At 39.6% G+C, this 26,126-nt stretch overlaps 3 protein-coding genes, 1 long non-coding RNA gene and 1 other non-coding gene across 10 annotated transcripts; 2 read left to right on the top strand and 3 right to left on the bottom strand.

Moving 5' to 3' along the window:
* Positions 1-3,793: 3,793 nt before the first annotated feature.
* Positions 3,794-15,927, bottom strand: kif23 (kinesin family member 23). 4 transcript variants are annotated; one of them, XM_056386251.1, is made up of 24 exons: positions 15,782-15,927; positions 14,978-15,044; positions 14,715-14,843; positions 13,712-13,817; positions 13,199-13,335; positions 12,970-13,082; positions 12,709-12,879; positions 12,482-12,526; positions 11,165-11,277; positions 10,286-10,407; positions 10,061-10,163; positions 9,900-9,979; positions 9,700-9,819; positions 9,274-9,433; positions 8,674-8,835; positions 8,404-8,570; positions 8,138-8,311; positions 7,745-7,954; positions 6,247-6,627; positions 5,755-5,988; positions 5,230-5,318; positions 5,044-5,122; positions 4,447-4,517; positions 3,794-4,345 (listed from the first exon to the last, which is right to left on the bottom strand). In XM_056386251.1, the coding sequence occupies exons 1-24, from the start codon at positions 15,793-15,795 to the stop codon at positions 4,330-4,332; spliced, it is 3,063 nt and encodes a 1,020-aa protein (XP_056242226.1). In that variant the 5' UTR covers positions 15,796-15,927; the 3' UTR covers positions 3,794-4,329. The 4 variants fall into 4 exon arrangements, with proteins under 4 accessions (XP_056242226.1, XP_056242227.1, XP_056242228.1 ...); XM_056386252.1 differs by lacking the exon at positions 12,482-12,526; XM_056386253.1 differs by lacking the exon at positions 6,247-6,627 and having other exon boundaries at positions 15,782-15,924.
* LOC130176978 (Z30 small nucleolar RNA) lies at positions 10,988-11,084 on the bottom strand. The gene has a single exon (XR_008828948.1). It is a non-coding gene; the product is annotated as a Z30 small nucleolar RNA (small nucleolar RNA).
* On the top strand, positions 12,417-13,305 carry LOC130175738 (uncharacterized). The gene is made up of 3 exons (XR_008828776.1): positions 12,417-12,506; positions 12,939-12,994; positions 13,218-13,305. It is a non-coding gene; the product is annotated as an uncharacterized LOC130175738 (long non-coding RNA).
* A 1,534-nt stretch (positions 15,928-17,461) lies between the features above and the next one.
* ddb2 (damage-specific DNA binding protein 2) lies at positions 17,462-23,747 on the top strand. Of its 3 annotated transcripts, none has more exons than XM_056386237.1 (11): positions 17,462-17,590; positions 17,696-17,837; positions 18,034-18,143; positions 20,214-20,405; positions 20,930-21,096; positions 21,387-21,486; positions 21,662-21,839; positions 22,216-22,361; positions 22,896-23,051; positions 23,135-23,180; positions 23,291-23,747. In XM_056386237.1, exons 2-11 carry the CDS (start codon positions 17,705-17,707, stop codon positions 23,539-23,541), a joined length of 1,479 nt encoding a protein of 492 aa, XP_056242212.1. In that variant the 5' UTR covers positions 17,462-17,590; positions 17,696-17,704; the 3' UTR covers positions 23,542-23,747. The 3 variants fall into 3 exon arrangements, with proteins under 3 accessions (XP_056242212.1, XP_056242214.1, XP_056242213.1); XM_056386239.1 differs by lacking the exon at positions 20,930-21,096 and adding an exon at positions 20,609-20,754; XM_056386238.1 differs by having other exon boundaries at positions 17,481-17,594.
* A 97-nt stretch (positions 23,748-23,844) lies between these two features.
* Positions 23,845-24,969, bottom strand: LOC130175726 (protein FAM180B). The gene is made up of 3 exons (XM_056386240.1): positions 24,572-24,969; positions 24,311-24,384; positions 23,845-24,212 (listed from the first exon to the last, which is right to left on the bottom strand). The coding sequence occupies exons 1-3, from the start codon at positions 24,642-24,644 to the stop codon at positions 23,868-23,870; spliced, it is 492 nt and encodes a 163-aa protein (XP_056242215.1). The 5' UTR covers positions 24,645-24,969; the 3' UTR covers positions 23,845-23,867.
* Between the last annotated feature and the right edge of the window lie 1,157 nt (positions 24,970-26,126).

Here is a 26,126-nt window from a genome sequence, read left to right as displayed (position 1 = left end):
TCTGACAGACTCTGAGTGGAGCAGCTAAGTGACATAAAAGCAGAGCAGGAGGACGAGGACGAGGAGGAGCAGGAGGAGGCAGCAGATGGGATGAGGTGTTCTGAACCACTAACCACATGCGCTTAAGGGTCAGAGCAATTCTCATCCAATGTGCTTCTAAACAGCTGAAAAAACCAAACTTTACCTCCGGGTGCCTCTGCGAGTTTGTGACTCTTTGACCCATCTGCTCGTCACAGCCGCACTGGCAGAAAAGAGAGCGTGGGAGCTTTTACCTCTTATTAACACTGAACACGCTGCCTCCGCTGTGCATGTTAGTATGCATCAAGGCAGAGGAGCGTGAGGTGAGCAAGCAGTGAAGAGGAGCCCTGCAAAAAAAAAAGAAAAAGAAAAAGAAAAAAAAAAGCCAGATGAGTCCCAAAAGGCTGGGAGATGGGCTGAATGACAATTGACTGGCTGTCAACAATCATCTATATTCGCATATCTCTCTGGCCCGACACATTTAGCTGGCAGACAGCCACGGCCTTGACATACGAAGATGTAGTGTACAAACCCTGCTCAGAGCTTTACTTTGGAACGCTCTGCTTTCATGCAGTATTTACTTGTGTTTCCCACTAATTGACTTGCATTGTCAAGGATTGTTATCGTCTACACTAAATGAAGGCAAAAAACCTTGTAATGAGTTCTGGTTTAAAGGACAGCTGTGGCTGTGATTGAGGTACTTGCTTCAACATGCCCTTCAAATCAGTAACCATTCAGTTGTTATGATACAGCTTTGGAGGCAACTGAAACCGCCATCATACCTCAGATGCCCCACACAGCCAAGTATAGAGTGCCGCTGGATAGGGTTACACGTTCATCACACCTATTTAAACTCATGCCCAGTTTTTACAGCCTGATTCAGTACAGCATGTTAATCATGTAAGCAGAAAGAGGTCATGAACCGACTGCTCAAGTCAAATTTAACAAAACAAAATGGCAACTTTAAAGCTGTTATAATCAAATTTTTTACATTAATAATGGATCAAATGACTGTATGATGATGTGAAAAGTGTCACTCAGTGACGAACCTAAAGAAAATCATCATCCAGATCTGCATATATAAAGGTATTTTGCTCAGGAGTCGGTAGAGGCCAAAAACAGAGCTAAAAGTAGAAGAATATTGAAGTAACAGGCATCAGATAGACATAAATACAACTTGAAATTAATACTCAGTGTCTGCAGGATGTGTACATAGGCATTGTCACCATATCAACCAGACATCATGTGATATGTGTGTTGAAAGCTTGTGTTGAAAGCTTGTTTTGTGCCCCCAAGTGACCACAAAATCAGTTATTGCAGGTTTAAATAGGCTTATCAGTGACTAAAATAGTGTAGAAAATATAATTTTGATCAGATAAAACTTGAGGAAATGATCGTATGACATATTACAATGATATTTTGAATCACTGAATTATGAATGGCCCTCATCAGCATCATAGATTGGTGTGAAAATTATTTCATCCTGCCTGTGCCAAAAGGCAGCTTAAGACCTCTTTATCAGAGTCATTCAAGCAAAGAGTCAATAAAACATTGCAATTAGGCTTGCTCTTTTAAAATGTGAGATGGTCTAATTGACTGTGTGTATTCAAGTAGAACATCAGAATTCCCTCCAGCAAGTTTAATAACACTGATAAGCGGCACGCTGTATAATCATGAGCTTGAAGCCCTGAAATGTAGAATGTTGTATTCTTACCATACAGTTGGATGAACAGTGTTGTCTTTAAGACCCGGTTTATGCTTATTGCTCGCCTTTGTGTGTAGTTTTCGTTTATTTTCCACAAGTGTCTCTTTGAAACTGGTAATGTTGATCAGGGGCTCAACTGGAGTTTCATGATAACATCTTTATAATGCTCGCGCCACTTGGTTGTGGAGGGCTTGCAGTGAGGAGCTGGGGATAATAGTGTGGTGCAGCACATCAAACAGAGCCTGGTCAAAAAGCAAAGCACTCAATATCTCATAGGAGTGAATTTAATGGCCACTGGTTGCTCTGGACTCTTGACCCTCTCCAAGAGGCTCCATGTTAGTCACTCTCCAGTGCTTTCCAATTGAAAGCCAGCCAGACTGGTAGTAGATGAGATTTCAACTGTCTACTCAAAGCCTGGATGACTGTACCACTAGCTTTAGCTGGTCATTACATTGTTGATGCTCAGCTGATAAGAGACAGTGAAACTGGACATAGACATTTTAGTAAGTTTGAGTTCTGCTAGATTAGTTTTCAAGAATAGGACTCTCACACTCGTGGTTGCTGTGGTTTGAAATGCATTTCAGATTGTGATTCAATCAATAGAAATACTACATTATATATGTATAATAAAATAGCATTTTATGTGGTATGACATGATTAAAAGGCAAAATATATTCACTATCATTACCCAAATTATCAAAAACACAAATACAGTGGTGGAAAGTAATTAAGTGCAAGTTTGAGGTATTTCAGTACCTCAATTTCATGCTATTTTATATATTTAATTTAAATGTCACATTTTATTTTCAAATTACAATTTCACAAATTTCTCAAATCAGTGATTTCATTATCAAATCTCTCTTTTCAGCTTCCTGACAGTGAGAGATAGACAGGGGGGGGGTGACATGCAACAAAGGGCAATGGGTCAGACTCAAATCCATGAGCCACTGCGGTTAGGACTAAGCCTTTGTGGTACGTGCCCTAGCAGTTGAGCCACAAGTCACCCCTTCCTCTGCATCTATATTTTTTATAGATTATGTATTCTCCACATCAGTATATGACATTAAAAGTAGCTCCGCCTTCAGCAGCTACAAATTGCTACTTGCACAGTAATTTGTCATTAAATACAATCCAATAATACAACAATTATTAACATTTCATTAATATTTTGTCACCTAACGAATACTTTTATTTTACTTCCTCCTTTTACTTCTACTAAATTATGAATGCAGTGTTTTTAAGGGTAGTATTGCTACTTTTACTTTTCACAATAATATTGAGAACCTTTGTTCTCAATATTTTTTTTTCTAACATTCCTCCATTGACCTTTATCCCTTTGTTTGCAGACAACTGTCAAAACAATAGATATAAAAAAAACAAAAAAAACAAAAAAAACAAGCAGTTATGACCAAACTAAGTCACGAACCAACCACAAAACAGTGGAAGCCAGGACACACTCAGGCATTTTAATTCTTGGAGCTGACTCGGCCTCAAGGCAGCCAACCAGCCTAATTTAATATGGATTTATATACAAGGTGTCTTGTTTAACATAATGAATATCTAATCAAGCATGAGTACAGGAAAGCAATTTCAGCAAAGTAATTGAAAGCAGACTTTGTTTATATGACAGAGAATATTGCCACACTCTTGGCACAGGAGAGCTCTAACTCAACATTAAATCTCCTTTCAAGCGTCATTTTAAAATAAAAGGGGGGTTTCTCCAAACCCATCGACAGTGTTGTTGACAGCTAAGGATTTGTGATTGTTTAAAGCATCGCAGAATTGGTCGTTGCAACAAACACTTAAATTTTGTGCTTTTCTTCAGAGAATTAACATTTCACGTTATATTGCTAACATGCATAAAGACTAGTGGGGTACGAGGGATGCACTCTTATAACCGTCAGGCATCCAGTGCCTCTTATTCCTGCAGTGAGACTGAACTCATGGTCAAGATTTATAATGTACTGCTGTCCTGTGCTGCCATCTAGTGTTCAGAAATGATCCTGGCGATAGTCGTCTCATCTTCTGCACTGTACCGTCAGTTTTGCATTGTGTTCTGTGTATAAAGACACACACAACAAAGTGATGCTTCAGAGGAATTTTATTCCTGCGTGTACATTGAAAGCAGGGAAGCTCAGTTTTATATGTAAAGACAGAAATTCACAAAGAACTGGATTTTTCAAACTCTATTTGAAACCCAATATAACTCACTGATCAAGAGACAGAAACAGTATGTGAAAGACAAAAATCAGTTTTGTGGCAGCTTCACAATGAATCCTCATGTGCCAGGTAACAAATGTGACTACACACAAATGTGCAAAGACTCTCTTCAGCCGCAGGGTCACAGCAACTAAATATTTGCCAACATCCACGACTAAATCAAGTAACACTTGTTTTTCTATTGGTTCAAATACAACATATAAAATATTTTTACAAAATAGCTTTGGTGACCCATGTATATACACTTCTGCATATATAAAAAAAAGTGTGGAAAAATGTTTAAATATTATCACTAGAGCTAAATATAAAAAAGTTAGACTATTGCACAACAGCCAGGTGAGGATAGTGAGAAGGGGAGTGATCACTGGAGCAGCTGTCAACTGCTTTTAAGGTTTTCTCCGCCTGTAAGAGAGAAAAGAGTCAATCAAAAACTCCCAACTGTGTACAGCAGAGAAAAATAAATGTAATATTCTCAGATACGATCTGTAAGGACATTGGCTTACTTGGTGATCCCATGATGCTCAAAACCTGGACCCATGTTTGATCCAGCTCTCATCTCCACGGCCACAGAGCACTGAAGAAAAAAAGAAGAAAAAAAAAAAAAGATAAATTGGGGCCCAAATCTTCTCTGAAGAGTTGGAAAACTACATGAATCTGAATAAGAATGCCAATTTTAGCAATAACACAATGACGATAAACACTTTGTTGTTTAACATTTGTTTATGCCGTCAGTGTCGGTGTAATGGTGAGAGTGCTACATAAAGTGGCATGCAAACAAAACAAGCATTTGATGACATCACGTTATAGTCCAAAGTCTTCATTAATTAGTGGAGGAAAAAAGATCATAATTAAACTAATTGTTGTTTGTGTTTATTTCTCATGTTTTGACCTAAATATGTTTCTCCATTAATATTAGAAACTTTCAAATATGACTCATTTTATCCAGTCTTATGATTTTAAAACTGCAACAAGAGGCATATGTTTGGGTGTGTTTTAGGCTGGCCACCTTTACCTTCCAAACTCAAGCAAAGTCAAGTTCATCGCATTATCCGCCTTTCTAAAGACACATGCAATGGTAATTTATAATATTATAATTTTACCCTTGTCTCCACATCAGTCCAAGCTCCATCTGCTCGATCTCCGCTGGCTGGAGTGCCTTCTGATGATTTCCTCTTGCGGCTTCAAAGACAAATGTGTAGTGACAAAAAAGATGTTAAACATCATCATAATATAAATATTATAACAGCTGGTTTACCAGCACCTATTAACCTGCAGTGATCAGCTACCTGGAAACTGTGGTGAGCTCCTGTTTCAGAGTCTCGATGTCAGTGAACTGGACAGCTTGTCCTCCTCCCCTGGTTTTAATCACCTCACCCTAAAAAAAAAAAAAAAAAAAAAAAAACTTTTATTAGTACATCAACCAAAGTGAAAATTCTGGTATTATCTGGTTACTCATTTTTTCCACATAAAACACAGTGAGTTAGGTGAGGTTAAGTGCAGCATGTGGCATTTATCTATAACAGAAGTAACATGATCTCTTCATATGCAGCCACTGACGAGCTCCGTGTTTTATGGACAAAGACAAAGACAAAGACAAATAGGTGAAAAACCATCAACGACTTCTAGCATCAGTTTCTGTATCTACTGAACCTGGATTTGACAAATGTCATTTGCTACTTTCCCAAAAAGAAAACAGCATAAACATGATGTCAGACAGAGTGATTTGCTGTTTGATTTTATTTAATTACTCATTCAGGCAAAGCATTTTTTATTCGTTAAATTTGTCTAATACCCTGTTATAGCTTACTTACCTTAATAAGTTTGGTCTGTATCTCGCCATCAGAGGCGACCTCCTGGTGTGTCAACACATATCTGTCACACTTCGACAGGGCCTTCTCGCTGGGTGCAGACACCTGGATGGCATTGGGGATGACAGGCTGCAAAACTGTACCCAAGTCCAGGCTGGAGGCGGGTTTATGGTCCACCCACTTCTCCCCGCCAGCAGACCGGGAGCGACGGTGCAACGGGCGTACGGGTGTCGCCGTCTACTCAGATCAGCAGAGTGGGGAAGCAGCAGCAAAGAGGGGAAAACAAACCAAAAAAAAAAAAAAAAAAAAAGAGTCAAATGATTACACCAAAGATTAACAAAGATATCTGTCCTGAAACTGCTAAATGGCTGAGGATACTTTCACTTGTAGGAACTGTCAGATAGTCCAGTTAATCATAGGAGGGAAAAATACCTTGATCAGAAAGACCAGTTTTCACTTTCACTTCATGCTTCTGCCTATAGCTAACTCACTGACCCTGTAGAATCTCTCAATTAGGTCTAGATCAATCGTAGGGGAAGGGAAGTGGGCTTCTTCCTCCTCTCTAGCCCAACACAGAGCTCTCCTCCTGGCCCGGCTGGCTGAAGGTGCTGCTGGAGATTGAGTTCTCTTGGGCGTAGTAGGTGAATGGTGACCCAGCTGACTATCCTGAGCTGCCCGCTGCTCCCATGCAGAGATGCAGCTAGCCACAGACAAAGAGCTACTGGTACTGTGGACTGGACAGGCAGGCCTTAGGCTTGTCTCAACTTCCTCAACTCTAGTGACGCTGAATGACTCTGGCTCTGACTCTGACTCTGGCTCTGGCTCTGGCTCGACACGGGGTGAGACAACAGGGCACTGGGAAGCAAAGTGCCAAGTCTGCACAAATACATAGTTAGATACAGTTAGTAATAGACACAAAAACCACATGGCAATTAAATGTTACAGTAGGAGGTGGACTAAGGTCTGTCTGTCACTGTCTAATATATAATAATATAATCAATTACAACAGCTCTGAAATACTTTCTACCTTTGGAGGAGGTAAAATGTTTCATTTTCAGAGACACTGTGTGAAAGAGTGGTACTATTTTTAGAACTCAATTAATTAATTAGTCAATAATTCAATTCAGTCAATCAATCATTTAAATTATTGTTCAAGTCAGAATACCAAACATTCGATGAGTAGACCTTCTCAAATGGTTGAATATTACATTACATTAAATTAAGTATTTTTTGCGTAAGGACTAAATCAGACATCTCATGATGCGCCTAATGTTATGTAGACCAACAAATCTAATTAAATTAATAATCATTAGTTATAGCCCTAATTATTTTGATGTGTAATGTATGTAAATGTGAGTTAAAAAAATACCACCACCTTTAAATAAATTTCAGTGTATTGCTGAAATAATTTACAACTCTGTTAATCAATGAAATTAGTATACGTTTAAAATAAGTTTTAAACAAAGTTTAAGTCATTTATCAGATAAAAATCGGTCAGCTCCTGCTTCTTTGAGGATATGCTGCTTTTCTGTTTTATATAATTGAGACATTAATAAGACATTTGAAGATGTCACCTTGGACTCTGGGTAGTTGTGATGGACATGTTTTGCTCATTTCTTACATTTTATAGACTAAATGATTAATAAAGTTAATTGAAACATTCATTGCAGGAGGGTTGAATCAACACTTCTGTGACATTCTCATCAGAAATATAAAAATGTTTTGTTTCACAGGGTTAGTTATTGCTACCAGATTAAAACATTGGATTATATTATAACATGCAGCTGTTGATGATAATGTGTTAACTGCCACTGCAGTAGGATTTGTAATGTTGGTCCACTCAGTGGTGTATTGGTTTGTACAGAACAGTAGCTGTTCACTTAGAAGGGACAGAAAAGTGTTAAACTACATTATAGTTGTCATATCGTCTAACAAGTAACAAGTTAATTAATCAGGGGCTGGGCTATTCCACATGTGCTTCATCAAAACATACAGGGACAGGTGAGGGCGAGGCCGATCTCTTTGCAGGCAGGCGTTCCTCTCTGGAAGGCCTCTGAGGCTGAGGCTGAGTCTGACGTGGTGGAGGATCAGGACGGCCTGGAGTCTTGCTCTCTGTCACGATGGCCTTGAGCTGCTTCAGCTTCTCGTCTTTCACCCAGAGCTTGTTCTGCATCTCCAGCTGCATCGCATTTACGCGTCTCTCCTGCACAGCAAGAGGCATAATGTTGAAGTGAAACACTTCTGACTGCATAAATGATTGCTGGCAAAGCTGAGCCATGACAAAAATAGCCAAAGGCAGCAGACAGATTGTGCTACACAAAGAGGCTATAGTAAACAAAAGGCTACCTAATTCAATAACATCTGTGTTATAAGAGGGGTAACTCACACATTCTTTCTCCCACTTATGCTGGGTGTCAGAGACCACACCGTGCATGCGCTGCTCCATGCGTCTCTTCTCAGACAGCTCCCTGTGCAGCCTCTGCTCTCTGGTTTCCAGCTCCTGCCGCAGTGAGCGCTTGTCATCCTCATAGATTTTAGTTGTTTTCTGCAGGATGTCGATCTGGAACAGGGCCATGTGAGACCATTTGAGAAACTAAACATCATATCTACATACAGCACTCTTGAGGTAGTTTGGATGTTTTCGTTTCTCACCTTGTGCTCTTGCATCTTGGTTTTCTTCTCCAAGCGTTCGATCTCTGCCTTGTTGGTCTGGATGACTTTGTCTTTCTCGAACAGTTTGCCGTTTTGTTCATGAATGAAGTTGTCTTTGGAAATTAGGTTGCTGTCCAGTTCCTGAAGCATAGACTTCATCATGTTGGCTAAAAATCATATGAAGGAGACAAAATGTAAGACATAAGAAATCAAATTCAAGTTTTACTGTCAAAGCTACAAGGTGAGAGTTGAGCTAAAATGAGGAGGCACCTGCTTTGTTGTATTCATCAATCATCATCTGCCTGATCCTGTGTCTGCTCTGCAGAGTTTCGATCAGCCTGGGCAGGGTGATGTCATCGTGAGGATCGGTCAGCTCAGAGGAGGGTAGCGGTGGGAGGCTGTGCACCAGGTGGGTTATAACAGAGGGCACATCTGCAGAAAGGGAGAATTAAAAAACTCCAAAAAGCCATTTTGTATTTTAATAAGCATACAAAATATTCCATGGATGAAACATTTATGAAGTATTGGCCGCATTTTCAATACAGACATTGTTCAAAATAAGTATTGGCAGTATTGACCCAAATGTAAAACACAATGCTGTATACTTTCATAATAAATTTGTGGACTAATGTTATTATGTATTAATTTAAGCTGAAGGTTGGTTTGACATGTTTGCTATGTTTTAATGAAATAACTCATCTTTATGTTCCTTATTTATCTAATGTGAAAATGTATTTAAATGTTAATTATATCTGCCTGTGTTTAGAGTGTAAATATAAATCAGGCTCATCTTACAGGGTAATTTAGAAAAGCGTCATAATTGACCTGTCTCGTTTAGCAGATTTGGCTTATATGGTGTATGAATCTTACCCCTGTCTACTGGACCGCCTCGCTCCTCCAGCTTGCGAGACAGTTCCTCTTTAAAGGCCTGGTTTCTATTACGGCGGCCAGGAGTGAAGCCACAGATGGGCCTGTCCACTGGCCGAGCTATCTCCACCTCCTGGGTCATCTCTGCGAACCGCATCACCAGCTGAACAAGCAGAGCGCGTCTTGTGAGTCAGACAACAAACAACTTACAAGTTCATTAAAAGGACCAGTGTTTAGGATTTAGGGGATATATGTGTTTTCATTCATGTATAATCACCTGAAACTAAGAATCATAGTGTTTTTGGGTCCTTTTCCATGGAGCCCATCATGTTGCCCCACCATGTTTCTACAGTAGCCCAGAATGTACAAATCCTACACACTGGTCCTTTAAAAACAAAAAAGTATGGTAAAACTGTGGAATGAACCTACCAATGTTTCCTCGTAGTCGTCAGCTTTGGGATTGACACAAACAACCATTTTGACTTTTCCCTCTCCATCAAAGTAGTTCTTGAACAGATGGGTTACTTTAGAGTCTCTGTAGGGGACCATCTGTGGAAGAAAACTCACATCAACTACGTGGTTGATCAGTGAATAGAATGAGTGTTCAGCTTTAGTTTTGTAATTCATACCTTGTTTGTGCCACACATCTGGTTTTCTCGAAGTATCTCAATGCATGTCCGCAGAGTCAGCAAAGACTGATTAATGTTACCTGCAGAGGGGAGGCTGTTAAATCCCACATGAACCTCGAGGGTAAATGGTAAAACCAAATCTTGATGGTCGGGTAACAAACCTGCTTCACGTATACGAGTGCCTTCTGCCCCCGTCCTACCAGTGCGCTCACTTCCTGCCAAGTCTACGAGGCACAGCTGACTCACATTCACCTGGCTCTTATCCTGATAAACCACATCAAAAAAACAGTTAAATATCAAAACTGGTGCGTATAATTCATCCAAATGTGAATTATAGAGCTGCACTCAACTCTGGGACCAGAAATCTGGTTTCAATTTAAACTGACCTGGAGAATGTTATCGCCATCTGCATCAAGAGGAGCCTGAGCCAGTTTAATAATGAACACACTGTGGGAGCGGCTGGACTCTCTGTTCAGCCGGGTGTTCGCAATCTTCCTCTTCTTCTGACCTGGAACGACACAGTATAGGCAACTTTTCAACCATGTTAACTGAGGGTTTCATTCAGCATTTACCAAGTTAAATAAAAGACTTTTTAAGACCACACAGAATGCAGCTTAACATCAGTGTCATAGTAATTCTGGCAAAAGTCTGAAGGCTATCAATGACACAGGAACAGGAATAATATGGCCTAGAATTATTTCCCAAGTGTATGAGTATATTAACATTTATCACATTTTTGTCAGTCCTTAGGCTGTATATACTAATAATTCCAGATATCATTAATCAATACTTAAACTCAGACCTGGAGCTGGGTAAGCGGTCTAGAATAATGCTACTAGAGATTTTCCAGCTAGGTTTTGCTTAAAATTACTCACAAAAATATTTTATAATTAACATTACTGCCTAAAGCATGCTAGAATTGTTTTTAAGACATTTGTAAAATGTTCAGGACTTAAATACCCTTTAAAGTGAAATCAGTGCCATTAAGGCTTTTCAAGACATGCAGATGCCCTGTTTTTCACTCAGAGCATCTTCACATGCAATTTCAGCATCTCTAAATTATTTTAGGCGCAAAACTCTTCCATGAGCTGCTCAGAGAGAAGATTAACTGAGGTCATTACCCAGTCAGAGCCGACCCAGAGGCCAGCAATACCAGGTCAGTCACATCTACAATCATCAGTGCAGTGTTTTTCCCTTCCGCTTTTCCCTCCCTTAAATTTGACCCATCCCATTGATTTCTAAATGCTGATCCAAAAGCAACTTACCTCTCCAGAATACTTGAAATGCCTCCTCGGCAGACTTGACTTCAACTTCCATACAACCAGACACATACATGTTGTGATTCTGATCCTCTCTGAGGATTTTAGACTGAGGTGGTCTACATTGAGACAATAAACCGTTAGTCACTGAAGACATAGAATCGCATTTTTCGTGCAACAGATGTGAGGTTGAAACATTTGAAATGGGGGGGTGGGGTGGGGGGTATTAATGTTGCTTGATTACAGCCATGGAAAGTGATCAGACAGCTACAATCATGAAGCGACATTCAGAGCAAGAGAAGAGACATTCAGGAGTTTTGCCATAACACTACAAGCAGCAGGGGGTAATCTAATGATTTTTAGGATTGAAGAAACACTCATCAACACTGGTGACATCACTAGGTGTAGCCAACATGAGCAGCTGTTAGTCTTGCTTTTGGGTAGGGCTGGGTATCGAACCTCTATATTTTCTTGGTACTGACTGAATGTGTATAGCAGCAATCATTTTAGCCAAATTTTAGGGTTTTTTTTTTTTAACAAAGATTTTTTTTGGTCAAAAACATGTTGCTTATTTCTCAAAATATAGTATCAGCTGGGACCATCTAGTCACTTTAGCATGATACCATGAATGTTGATCTATAAATAAAATAAAATCAGTACTGAAACTCTTGTGTCATGTCAGCACTGGCATAAAAAATATTTCAAATGATACTCCGCCCATTGTTTCAGTAAATTTTAGTTGTTGTGCTAACTGGTTCTAGATTGGATTTTTTTTTTTACTACCATGAATAAACATTTTAAAAAAGGGGCTATATGCAAGTTTTCTCTGTACCAAACATGGTTTCTTGCCAGGAGTGGGTGGAGGTGATGGCGTTGTGTTTCCAATACAAGAAGTTATAATACGTTCTCTACTTCTTCAGGGCATCCTGGACTCTACAGTGACATGCTATCAAAAAGTGACGAGGCGGTCCGGCCAGGCTGGGGGTAACTGGTTGGCATGTAGGAGAAAAGAAGTGCTTTCCACCACTGGAGACAGCTCTTGGCGAGTAAAGGAATGAATGAAGTTTGATACTGAACTAGCAACATGTCTTCTAGACTAGTAAGAACACAGTTGTTAATGCTAATGTTGGTTATGTAGCAATAGCAAAAACTTAGATATAGCTCCTTTATCCATACACCACAGCATTTGTGTAACTTAGAGGATGTGTCCAGTGTTGATGACATTTCATTTATAATCTGTGTATTTTTGTGTAACAGGGAAAGTTCATCTAAATCAGGCCACTACTCTGATGTCTGATGTACGAGTATCCACTGGTCACATACATGAACTCAGTGTTCTGGCGCACAGGTGTGCCTCCACCATTCCACCTAGTAAAGAGAAAACATGATAATTTTGTCTTCCAGCTACTCTGACCTGAAAGAATTAGCTCTAAAAACCACTACATTTAATATTTTTAATAACTGACTTCTCTTAACAGTTAAAACATGATGCTGATGCACTTTCATATGTCTGAAACATCTTGCTTTCAATTTACATTTTCTGAACTCACTTTGGTTTGATTGCATCTTCCTGATTTTCCTCCAGGAGATCATAGATGTAGTTGTTGTAGATTTCTATGTAGGAGACAAAGATGCTGTAGCTGCTGTCCTCATCCACGCCGCCTGCTTTGTAAGCCTCCTCTGGCTTAATCATGTCAGCAATTTCAGGATCAAGCTTTTGTCTAAAATCAAATTCACGAATTACATGTTACATATCAAATTATATTACATTACATTACAGATCACAGTCGTTTTCCGGGACTCAAACTTACCTTGAGGGGGTCGCTTTAGGAGCAGGTAAGTTGTTTTCCCGCCTTTGGCGCTCCAACAAAGCATCAACTTCACTCTGGACATCCATACCATTTTTATCATCTGTCTTAAAAACCTGAATAAAACAGGGGAATTAAATTAGATAAACACATGTACAGATTTCACAAAGTATTATTAAATTATGTGGGTACAAAAGATGATCAACACTGTTCTTGATTACTATTCCCTTACATATCTTTTGGCCTGGTAGGGGCCTATAGTGTTGAAGATCATGTCAAGGGAGCGAGGTAGAAGTCCACCCTGGCCTGGAGAGCCAGTCATAGTGAACGTCTTTCCACTTCCGGTCACCCCGTAAGTGAAGAGCAGGCCTGCAACAATCAGTAGAGAGAATCAACAGCCAATACTACTCTCAAATCTAAACAGCTCTGTTTCTGCAGTTCTCCCCCTGAACATATTCACAATGGAAAATTCAGATGTGGCAGTAAGAGAAAAGACATTCTGTCAGACCACGTCAGAAACAAAATGTTTTTTTGTTTTTTTACTTGTTCCAAAGGCCACACTCAAATGCAGACTGAAATACCAACCATGAAGAGAGAGGGTAGACGCAATACTGTTTACAAACGTGGGTACCCTACACTGACTATCTGATATGTAGTTCAGACAGAGTATGAAGCTCACTGAACTGTTATTGTTCCAAAAATAAATGAATACAATAATATAAAATCAGTTAGCCTGTGTTCTTACCGTTTTTTCCATGGATAAGGTCGTCAACAAGAGGTTTAGCCACATACTCAAACAGCTCCATCTGAGATACTGAAACCCCGAAGACTTTTTTGAAGGAACACTGTGTCTGAGAAGCAAAAGAGGGATTTGAAATTTAGAAGCATATTTGATTACATTAAAGGATGAGACTAGCATTATATACTTTTCTCATTGTCAGTGAATCATAAAAAGACCAAACGTTTCTTATATTTTGTCTCTTAATACTTTGACTTCTCCAGACGTTCTGTGGTAAATATATAGTTTCACTTTGTGGCTGTTACAGGGTCTCCTACTTGGATGTGTTGGTAATGGCTCCACAGGGAGGCACCCAATATTATGAGACAGCCAAACTATTTCAACTGGCGTATTTCAATGGAAAGGAGGAGTGCCTTTACTCTGAGGTCCTTCTTAATGTTTTCGCTCCATGCTTACATATCCCATTAGGCGTGGGAAAACATTGAGATCCCCTGAGAAGAGCTGAAGAATGTGGATAGGGGGAAGGATATATGGGCTATCTTACTTGGCCTGCTGCCACCGTGACCTGGAAATGGTCAAGTGGCGGAAAATGGATAGATGGACTTGGAAGGAAAACAACAGGGCACTGCAGTTTTTCTGCAAGCGTGTCTCAAAACATTATTTAGTAGTGCATTTTTAGGGAACCATTTTCAACCACAGATTAATGCACTAGTGAGTGTTCAAGGGAGTATTTACAGAGGAGGGATGGTGTATGTGGATGCTATTTTGATTTAATCAAAATGAAAGTATTCATCGTAATTAAGGAACACGTCCTCCAGAGCAACAGTGTGGCTCACTGATTTGTCTTTAATAGTTTCAGGTCAATGGTTTGTGCTCAGTGACACAAAGGAAGAAGCTATATCAGGCTTTGGCTACACAGACAATACTAAATACCTCTAAATTTTGTCTGTATTGGAGAAAATAGGGTAAAAAAACACAAAAACTACTCCTGGTTCACAACATTAGTTACCTCTTTGTACTCTCCATTGCGGTTTGTTTTGAAGCCTTCAGGGGCGTGCAGCTGGATGGTACTGCTGCTGATCACCTCAATGCAGCACTCTTCATCCTCTGCACCCAGAGGACGTACACGGCAGTACACCTAAGTAAAAATATATCAGTCAAATATGTTCCAAGTATTACCTTAAAACTACAACTTGCCAAACAATTGCGTATCACCTCCCAAAAGTATGAATAATACCATTTGTATTGTTAGCTAACTCTTTGACAACTCACCCCAACAGGGTCTTTCTGGTTGCTGGAAGGCTTTTTAGGAGGGGGCCTGCGGGGGGTTTTACCCTTCCTGAAAGAAAAACATCATTAACCTTTAATTAATACAGTTCAAATGGTGTCTGCTGGGTTCACCACATTAAATTTAAGACTTGTAAAAACGTTTTTCAACCCACATAAAATGCAATTTATTGTGTGTTTCATGATCACTCTGGTAAAATTATGAAAGTATGAGGGAAAATAAAAAGGGGTGATATTGATTATTTATTATAATATGACATTTGTTTTCATTATTTCGCAGAAATGCTAATGATAAAATTGAATGAATGTGACCTGGACCCAAATAAGCGCAGAAAATGGATGGATGGATAAACCAATTACAGATTAATTGTTCTAAACAGACGCCTGCAGCACAATCCACTATCACAGCAATCCCAATTTTAGTTTATAACTACATTATTAACGTCTTCCGCAATCACACAGAGACATTTTATAACCAACTACAGTAGGCAAGGGGAAACGTTTAGTCCAATTCAAAACTTTTTAATATCCTTAAAGGCCTTTTTGAGCTAAGTGAACAAAAGCTTTTTGAGACTCTAATACGTGCGGACACCCTGGGAGAATTAGCATTTTTCAAAGCCACTGGCTAGACTGACTGTTAGCTTCCGGCTAACGTTACTGCTAAAGTTAGTTAACTTGTTTGATTTCGTTCCACAGGCCCGTAAAGTGTAAAACGTTCAAACAGCAACGTACCCGTAGGCAGTATACTTTTAATACGATGGATGGAAAATACTAAGATACAGTACTTACGCTTGTCTGATCATTGTAGCCTGCTGCTTGTTATGGTTTTTACCGTTTCTGTTGCTACAGGTTTGAACTTTCCCTCCGCCTCAAATCACAGGACGTTTTCAAAACGAGCCGGCAGCAGCCAATGAGATTTCAGGACAACAAACACGTGTTTCCGGCGGCTCCTCCAAGCCTTTTACGGAAACAATGTCGGATATGTCAATAGTCATCAGATTATCTCAGATTGTTCTGGCACCAGCAGACGAGACAGCAGACAGTCTGATCCTGAGAAACCAGGCAAACAAAAATAAACAGCAACAAGCAGAACTGGAATTTTCACAATGAATTTCTTTTTGTTTAAGATAATAACAGACAGAATATTTTATAATTTTAGATTAGGGGTTTATTTCAGATGCTGCCAACATAATTAAGTAATTTAATGAGGTCGTAGAGATTATACGTTATTTTGATTAGTAAAAATCTTGGTCAGATTTAGGTTTTAACTAGCTAATTCTTTCTCTCTTTCTAAAAGAAAATAATATATACATGCATAAATATTTTTTGTGAAGGTTGTACTATTGTAAACACATTAAGTTAGACTAAATAAAAACACAGAGATAGATTGATGGATAGAGTAGGCTACTTTATTTCAGTTGGAAGAAGTACCCAGATCCCTTACTTTGTAAAAGTACCAATACAATAATGTAAAAATACTCCATTACAAGTAAAGTATTCCATTCATAATCTTACTTCAATAAATGTACAAAAGTATCCACACCAAAATATTCTTGTCTCCACACCAAAATAGAAAAGTGTCAGTAAAAGTATTTGTTTCACTGTAAAATGTCCCCTGTGACTTATATATTATTATATTAGTCTACTTTATGAGATTTGCTAATACAGATGCAACCATATGTAAACAGTGTTGTAGCACCATTGTAGCTAATCCATGTGCAGCTAATTTAACTATAGAGGTAGATAATTTAGTCCAGTGGTTCTCAACCTGGGGGTTTGGCCCCTACAATAGGTAAAAAAATAAATCTTAGGCATCATAAGAGAGGAAAGAAGAAAAAAAAGGCAAACGGTCAGAAAAGATCTCATGATAGAAATTGACAAAGGACAGGTAAAGAAGTGCATTATTGTCCATGCTCGTATTGGTATTAAAGGTAACGAACAAGCATTTAAGTTGGTAAAGAACGCTCTTTAAGTATATGACAACAAAATTAAAACAGTAGCCTACCCTATGGTAAGGGAGGGCTGAAATCATTAAATGGACTAACCTTAATGCCTCGCAGAGGGAATGGAAAACAGACAATAAAGGGAAACGTTATTGTAATATACAGAAGTTCATGTTAAACAGTTTAAAGGAGGATAGTGTAACTGCTGAAAGCAGGTAATCATAACAGGACTAAGGTTTGGGTATGTACATTTTGTCAACAAATCTGTCAGACAAACACTCTGGAGTATGGAGAACACATGATCATAAAGTACAGTGAATATAATTCAGAGAGAGAAATATAGAAGATGAGACAGGGCAGGAATGGAGTATAAAATCCCTCCTGAGCACAGGACAGGTTGTATATCACAGGCAGAGCTAGGACATCTGCTAGAGACCAATCAGTATTTTATTCTAATCCCATGACTCTAAACACCCGACACAGTAGGTGGCGGTATGCACCTTTCCAGCTGGTTTGCGACCCGCTGATACACACGAAGAAGAAGCAGCACACAGATTACAAAACAGAGACGTAACACACTCACGTGTACTGCTGCGTTATGCAAACACTGTAGTTCCTGCCTTTCCTCTGCTGCACTGAAGACTGAACACCACATGTAAGTAAGGTCTAAACCTTACTGATGCAAACAAGCGGATCTGTTATCGAGTAAAAAGCTCCGTGCAGTGTTGTACAATAACAGTCGTCTTTTTTTTTTTTTTAGTTGGGGAAAATGAAAACTAGACCTACGAAGTCAGGCGCATCTGGACCAAAGGGTAAAGTGAAGAAAAGACCCGCAGAGAACTCTGGTCCGACTCTCTCCAAAAAACTACGAGACAAGAAAGATGGAGAATCGTCTAAACCAGGTGTGCAGCCCTGACAAGACAGCGACAATCCCACGTGAATGAAACTCCTGTCATGACCGTTAAGTTGACTAACTGCTGTGTGTGTGTGTGTGTGTGTGTGTGTGTGTGTGTGTGTGTGTGTGTGTGTGTGTGTGTGTGTGTGTGTGTGTGTGTGTGTGTGTGTGTGTGTGTGTGTGTGTGTGTGTCTCTCTCGCAGGGCCTCCACTCAAGTCTGCAGGAGTCCAGAGGAAGGGCGGGTATGGGAGCATCCTGCACTACATTTACATGAGCACTCTGGGACAAAGTCTTCACTCACAGATGAGACAGGTGAGACTGCTGGGATTCACATAGGCTGTACAGAGTAAATTCATTTCTGACACTAATTTAATGTGAACTGAAATAAAGCCACAACTCAAATTACAATATATGTCATACGAGTGACTGACTCTGCATCATCTAGTTGTGTATTTTATAGGAATATACACTTCCTGGCCACTTTATCAGGTTCACCTATACAATTTAATGCAACAGATGTGCCACTAATTCTAGATGTTTGGAATTTGTATTGGATTGTGTTTGTATTTGGGGTGGGCAGTATAATACAGTCCACTTCAACACCACTGCAAACTACAACTTCGGTAGTAAAGATATGGTTAAATGAACACCCCTCTGGCAGGGTCTGTCAAAATCAAACATTATAATCCTAGAGATAGAATTTGTGGCTAACCTTTTGTATTTGATTGGATTAGATATTACAGGTGTGGTCAATAAAGTGGTCACTGAATGTATGTGGAGGAATAAAAAAAAAATTCTCCACCCTTGTTCAGAAGAAGCTCTGTCACAACTACAACAATTATTCAACTGGCAGAAAACTAATTGCAGACAGTTGTGTAAATTAGTTTGTGACTAAAGTCATTTGTCAAACATTTTAACAATGTGTCAGCCTTTCAAATGTGAGGATTCTCCTCTTATCACTTTTCTGATATTGTAACTTTGACATCTTTGGGTTTGGACTGACAATTGAAAAAGTCATTTACAGCTCTGTCCAGTCATTACGGTCTTTTGTTTTCCTTTTTTTTTCAGTCAGTCAATTTCTGTTTTTATATGGACTAAAAGTTGAATTAATTAGTCTCTTATATGCAGCATGTATCTGAAACATATATAGTGCTGTGAAAAAGTATTTGCCCCCTTACAGATTTCTTTTGTTTTTGCTTTTTTGTCACACTTAAATATTTCAGATCATTGAGCAAATTTTAATATCAGACAAAAATAACCTGAGTAAATACAAAAAACAGTTTTTAAATGATGATTTCATTTATTAAGGGAAAAAAGCTATCCAAACCAACCTGGCTCTATGTGAAAAAGTTCCAAGGCGAAAACCACTGCTGACCAAAAAGAACACAAAGGCCCGTCTCACATTTGCCATAAAACATCTTGATGATCCCCAAGACTTTTGGGAATGTTCTGTGGGCTGACGAGACAAAAGTGGAACTTTTTTTGGAAGGTGTGCGTCCCGTTACATCTGGCGTAAAACTAACACAGCATTTCAGAAAAAGAACATCATACCGACAGTCAAACGTTGTGGTGGTAGTGTGATGGTCTGGGGCTGCTTTGCTGCTTCAGGACCTGGACGACTTGCCGTAATTGATGGAACCATGAATTCTGCTCTCTACCAGAAAATAGAGAGCAGAAGGAGAATGTCCGGCCATCAGTTCGTGACCTTAGGCTCCAGCGCACTTGGGTTATGCAGCAGGACAGTGATCCGAAGCACACCAGCAAGTCCACCTCTGAATGGCTCAAAAAAAAAAAAAAAAAAATGAAAGTTTTGGAGTGGCGTAGTCAAAGCCTGGACTTAAATCCGATTTGAGATGCTGTGGCATGACCTTAAACAGGCTGTTCATGCTCGAAAACCCTCCAATCTGGCTGAATTAAAACAATTCTGCAAAGAAGAGTGGGCCAAAATTCCTCCACAGCGATGTGAAAGACTCATTGCCAGTTATCGCAAACGCTTGATTGCAGTTGTTGCCGCCAAGTGTCGCACAACCAGTTATTAGGTTTAGGGGGCAATTACTTTTTCACATAGGGCCAGGTTGGTTTGGATAGCTTTTAAATGAAATCATCATTTTAGAAACTGCATTTTGTATTTTCTCAGGTTATCTTTTGTATTAAAATTTGTTTGATGATCTGAGACAAAAAAACTAAAGAAATCTGTAAGGGGGAAATACTTTGTCACAGCACTGTAGATCTGTCGGATCACTCACACCACAGCTCAGCCCTTACACTTAGTTCTTAGTTCTGTGTAAAGTCAGGGAGTCAGTCAGGGGAATATTTGATCATTTTACACAGAAAATGTGTTTTCATTGATAACGGTGAGTTGTACATTTGCCTCTCTTTCAGTGTCTCCAGGAGCCTTTCGTTCGTTCTCTGTCAGCCTATCATTTCCACAGTGCCACCAGCCCCTTCGACCGCAGAATCACCTGTCTGGAGTGGAACCCCGTTCACCACACCACCATGGCTGTGGGATCCAAGGGTGGAGACATTTATCTGTGGGACTTTAAGGTCCCCACAAATAAAACCTTTATTCAAGGGGTGAGTTCCTGTATGATGGTGATGTTTGTTTGCCTCATACTTGAATGATCAACAGTGCGAGGTGTTCAACAAATTTTTATTTATTTTTTTAATTATGTAACACTTGAGGTCAAGGACTGTTACATTATGAGTCTGTAGTTAATTTCCAACCTGTGCAATTTAGATTTATGTGACTTCAAACTTTTAATTGGTTTTCTGCTTAGATGGGGGCTGGAGACTCAGTTACAGACATGAAGTTTAACCAGTTAAATCCCACTCAGCTGTTCACCTCGTCTATGCGGGGTACGACAGCACTGCGAGATTTCAATGGGACAACTCTAACAGTGTTTGCCAACACTGACACACTGAAGTAAGACTGAATAAAATAAAGATAAAAAAAATGGTTTTAGCTTTCAGGCATGATCAGTTTAGCATCAGTCTTCTTATCAGGTCCCACTGCTGGTTTAATGCTAAGCATGTGTGAGTGGTAGTGTGTTGCTAGTAACTGCCCTGTGATCAGCCTGCTGTTGTGTTTGTGTGCACAGAATGGTGCAGGAGACTTTATCGGAGGGATGAAGTTTTGCCCCACAGACCTCTCCAGAGTCTATGTGGCCTCTGGTGAGGGTACACTGACCATGCAGAGCTTTGAGGGCCGCACACCCACCATACTGTCCCGAACTCAAGACTGTGGTCACGATCACCACAATGTTTGGTGAGAAAACTGCAAAGAAGACTGATGCTCAGCAAAGAGAGATACTGTGATCTCTTAATTTGATGCCAAAATAATGCTTCTCCAAAATGTCATAGCATTTTAGGCTATTCTATTATTTTCTTATTAGTTTTGAAAAACTATCAAAAGAAAATCCAGATTTTTAGTGATTTTTGATCAGTAGATTTTCTCTGTTGTACCATCAGTTTTCTAAACCATGAAAACCTCAGCTTCATTAATTTTTCCTTTGTCGTATCCAGTGAATTCACTTTGGTCCTTGTTGTCTTACACAGTTATTGGTACTGCTGTGTCGATGTGTCTGTGAGCCGACAGATGCTTGTGACAGGAGACAATATGGGACAGCTCTTACTCCTTGGCTTGGATGGACAAAAGGTGTGTGTTCACTCTGAGGTCGAGATGAATCATATGTCTGTATGTGAATGAGCCAACAGAGGCCTTCTATTGTCTTTGAGGCATCCATATGTCCATATTTCTCATACAAACCAGAACATATTTTAATAACAAAAAGAATCATGGGTATTATATTTGTTACATTTCTACATTGTAGATTTTCAGCAACAAACTCCACAAAGCCAAAGTGACCCATGCAGAGTTCAACCCCCGATGTGATTGGTTGTTGGCGACGGCCTCGGTCGACCACACAGTGAAACTTTGGGACCTGAGAAACATAAAAGACAAGAATAGTTTCCTGCATGACATGCCTCATGAGAGGGCCGTCAACTCAGGTAACACTCTCTTTTAGAAAAACGTTCAATCCTTGCAACATGCACTGTTTTTCAAAAACTCTGCAGTTTACAGTCATTATGATGGTGATAGTCATTTTGAAGGGACCTCTCATAATCTGTTTCCCATTCATATACATCATAAATAGTAGTTAAAAGTGTTATTTTTGGTGTAAGATGCGAGTGATTTCTTTGTTGTTCCATTTAGTCCAAGTCTGAACTTTGTGTCTTTTAGTTCTGAGTCCATTACTGTAGAGATTAGATTGAAAAAAATAAATAAATAAAATAAGTTTACGGCCATGATTTGTAATACAGTTGCTATGACTGCAGGTCGTAAAGAGGTCCGTTTGACAAAGCTGTTACTGCCGTCTCCTCACAGCCTACTTCAACCCGCTGGACTGCACCAAGTTGCTCACCACAGATCAGTATGACCAGATCCGCGTCTACTCGTCCCCTGATTGGTCGAAGCCTCAACATATCATCCAACATCCACACAGACAGTTTCAGCATCTCACACCCATCAAGGTTTGTTTCTTTAGGTGTGTGTGTGTGTGTGTGTGTGTGTGTGTGTGTGTGTGTGTGTGTGTGTGTGTGTGTGTGTGTGTGTGTGTGTGTGTGTGTGTGTGTGTGTGTGTGTGTGAGACTTCTGCAGGGATCATGACTTCAACCAACCTGATGGAGCGAAAACACATGCATGAGCAGACTGTGAATAAGACGCAGGCATCAGTACATATGTCCACAGTTGGGCTGTGAATAGTTTTTTTAAATGTTTTTATAGTGACCATGTTGTTGCAGACACAGTGACAGACTGCATTCATTTAATTTTTTTAGTGGAATGGGCAGCATTTATATACAGGATACATCTCCATTGTCAAGCACGGAGAGGATTGTCACTCTTCTCTGATTCAAAATTCACTTTTATTTTTAAGATAACACTGGACCAGGTGGTATTTGAAGAGACATGCTAGGGGGAAGCAATATATTATCACTTATATGTGCTTGGTTAATGTGGTAGGATACCATCTGTGGCAAAATAATACTGTTGTTATTGTTTTGTAGGCCACATGGCACCCAGTGTACGACCTGATTGTGGCTGGCCGCTACCCTGATGACCGCGTTTGCTCCGGCGATCATAGGACCATCGACATCTTTGATTCCAACACAGCGGAGCTCGTGTGTCAGCTGCACGATCCCACCGCTACAGGGATCAAATCTGTGAGTATGTTTTAAAAACACAAGCCAAAAATGTAAAGACACTAAAGCTGAACTTGTTAACACCTGGAATTCTGTTTATTCAGATCAACAAATTCAATCCGATGGGTGATGTGATTGGATCTGGCATGGGTGAGTTTCTCTGAAGCACAGTATCAGTATATGTGATCTCACTTTACTCAATCAGTTCCGAGAGAAAATGTCAAATTGTTTCACTAAAGCTGCATCACGTTCACTCACAGGTGTGACGGTGTTAGTCTGGGACAGAAACGAGTCATTGATCAGTGATCAGCACACACTGAAGGAGGACACCTCGACCTCAGTGGGCAACCTGAGAGGGCAGAGGAGGAGTCAGCAGCGCTCCAACAGGGAGCGGAGAGGTCCTGCTGTGGATACAAAGCTCAAGAAAAAACTGGCCTCTCTGGAGGAATCTGAGACCAAAACCAAGACTGGGTGTACTAAACAAAAACAAGCACAGATGAGGAAGAAGTGAACTGTAAAAAGTCAGTGTCTTAAAAAAGTCCATGTATATATTTCTTTGTTTACCTTTTGTTGTGTCTCTAACTGCAGGGATCGTTTGAATGTTAAAGAAAATTTCACATATTCTTTTATAAACCATTTTCGAACTGGAACTCCTGTACGTTCTCACAGCTGTTTTTCTACTGTATGGTAATAAAAATGTTCATGTTTTCTTAATGATTGAGTTCTTCATTTAGAAATCTTTTAGAATAAGTTACAAATCCATATTACAGGAAGATTTAAGGGAATTGATTTATTGCATCCTCCTTTATTACGTACAGACTGGCAGTAGGTGTATTATTAATAACTGAAAAGATAATTTCCACGTAGTTCATGGACAGTAACATTGGCCAGCCGGAGGAGCACCCCACCCCAGGCCTCCTGTTCCTCTTTTCTCTCCTGATGCCAGGCCTGGTGGGCAGAGTACACCATGCTCAGGATGAGACTCTCAAACTCTGTTTGAGCCAGCGGCCTCCTCCTCTGCCCCTCCAGTGCGGTCACCATCTGCACCATGGAGCTCAGACTTTTGGGAATGTCGTCGTTGATCTTAGACATGAACGCCCGCCCCTGCCTCATCGATGCCATCTCCTTGTCAAGCAGGACGATGTTGTTGTCCTGGTCGAGCTCTACCCCGCCCAGCAAAAACTGCAAACAGGAGAGAAAAAGAAATGTTCATCACTTACTCAAGTAAAACATGGCAAGATGTTTAATAAATCTGCATGAAAACTTTTGTAGAAAAGTACCTCAAACATCAGGTTTGCATCAGAGGTGGATGAGCCAGTCATTTGAGAAGTTGGATTTATGCCTGCTGCCACATCTAAAGTAGAAAAGACTAAAGTTTAACTGCGACATAAATTAGTTACTGAAGGTAAAGTGTCGGTACTTCTGGAAACTAAAATATCCCTTTTGCTAGTTTTTATGCATAATGCATGCAGCATCATTATGTAACAACATTAAGAATTTCTGTCCACCACTCCTTTAGAAGATCTTCTGTTTCTACTTACCCTGCACCATTTGTTCAGACCAAAGGCACAAAAGGAGCTGGAAGCAGATTTTAAGTTGTATTTTCACGGTCATTCTTCTCTTGTTTATTACCGACAGATATGCACTGCATCCCTCTCACCTCTGCTCTCCCTCGCTCTTTCTTGTGAATCCAGGCAGCAGCAACTCGGACTGAATACCGTGCATTTTTCCAAGTTGGAAAAAGGCAACAAAAGCCAGTTGGCTGTGATGCAGAGCAGACAGCAAAATTTCAGAATACTGGTTCTTCTTATCCCGTACAAACCTGTGAGCTATTAGGACTCACAGAGGCAACCAACACTTTTCACCCTTTGTTGTACAAAATTTAAGCAATGAGATTTAAGGCTTAACTTCAATGATAGATTCCCCCAGTAGATTCATGTTGAACAATACAAAACAAACAAAAACAAACATCCATTAAATGAATGTAAATTGACTAAAGGTGAGGGTCCTTCACAAATCACTATAAATAAGTCCAGTAAAGAGAGTTTTGACCATTTTTGTCCTTTATGAGAGATGAGAAGAGAAGATGAGAAGATTTTACAAGTAAACTTCCATTTCTTTATTCAGGGAGTATTTACAACAATAAATGTTGAATCATTAAAGTCTGATTATTTATCACATAATCCATTTTTTTCTCCTTCATAAATACTCCAGCTTTGACAGACACCACATTCAGTTTGTGAAACCAGATCTAAAAAGAAAGAAAATAGAATCCCTGCACTAATTCCCTCTACAGTCTTGATACTGTATATTTCTCACAGAATCCACCAGGTGTTATTGTCCCAATTACATATTCCATGCAATAATGAATTGCATGTATAAATGTCATTTGATATTTTAAGATATGTCTTGTCTCTGGATTAGACAAATATATAAAATAACCCGTAAATGCTCATCTAGTTGGTGAACATTTTCAGTACATGCTGTAACAAAGGGATCATTTTTACCACAACATGCCATGGAGCCACCAGTTATGTAGCTAAGTAAAGCTATCTGTCTAACCTACATAACTGACTCTTCTCAGTTCAATTGACTTATATACTATTGATGTATAATTAACATATTATCCCTTGAGACTTGGGTGTTATACAGCATATTTGACATCAAGAACAACTGTCACCACATGAGAGGATCAGGTCTGTCTGTGTTTCTGTCATTTCTGAACATTTTGAGGCCACACACGGACTATCTTCCAACACACAGTATACCTTTATTGTCAAAGGGACTCTCTTTCTTAACCTGGAACCATTCAGGACAGAATAATGGTATTATACATGGTCACAACGCGACTAAGGCTGGGTCAAAGGTGACACAAACAATGGCGGATGGACCTGAACTATGAGATGTATATGTGAAGGAAATATGTCTTTTTGTTTTTGTTTTATTGTTTATTTGTGGTGTGCTATATTTTATAATAAAACTATTTGGGGGAAGAAAGAAGAATAAAGACATTGTGTAATTTGTACAGAGTATAGTAAATTGGCGCCTGTAGTAACACAGTTCCACCACGTGGTGACAGTAGCAGCAGTTGAGTTC

This window comes from Seriola aureovittata, chromosome 10, assembly GCF_021018895.1.
Source record: "Seriola aureovittata isolate HTS-2021-v1 ecotype China chromosome 10, ASM2101889v1, whole genome shotgun sequence".
NCBI lineage: Eukaryota > Metazoa > Chordata > Actinopteri > Carangiformes > Carangidae > Seriola > Seriola aureovittata.
The sequence above is the reverse complement of the archived record's forward strand: the minus strand, read 5'-3'. Positions and strand labels throughout refer to the sequence as shown.

Bases quoted from the DNA above. Each gene is read 5' to 3' on its own strand.
- kif23 (XM_056386251.1), bottom strand. The intron at 8,312-8,403 runs GTGAGAAACGAA...GCCCTGTTCCAG, and splicing joins CCAAGATGCAAGAGCACAAG to ATCGACATCCTGCAGAAAAC. The intron at 4,518-5,043 runs GTAAAATTATAA...TTTTTTCTTCAG, and splicing joins GGACTGATGTGGAGACAAGG to TGCTCTGTGGCCGTGGAGAT.
- LOC130175726 (XM_056386240.1), bottom strand. From the start codon at position 24,644: ATGACCGTGAAAATACAACTTAAAATCTGCTTCCAGCTCCTTTTGTGC. The intron at 24,385-24,571 runs GTAAGTAGAAAC...TTTCTACTTTAG, and splicing joins GTCTGAACAAATGGTGCAGG to ATGTGGCAGCAGGCATAAAT. The intron at 24,213-24,310 runs GTACTTTTCTAC...TCCTGTTTGCAG, and splicing joins ATGCAAACCTGATGTTTGAG to TTTTTGCTGGGCGGGGTAGA.
- ddb2 (XM_056386237.1), top strand. From the start codon at position 17,705: ATGAAAACTAGACCTACGAAGTCAGGCGCATCTGGACCAAAGGGTAAA. The intron at 21,840-22,215 runs GTAACACTCTCT...GTCTCCTCACAG, and splicing joins TGAGAGGGCCGTCAACTCAG to CCTACTTCAACCCGCTGGAC. The intron at 23,052-23,134 runs GTGAGTATGTTT...CTGTTTATTCAG, and splicing joins CCGCTACAGGGATCAAATCT to ATCAACAAATTCAATCCGAT.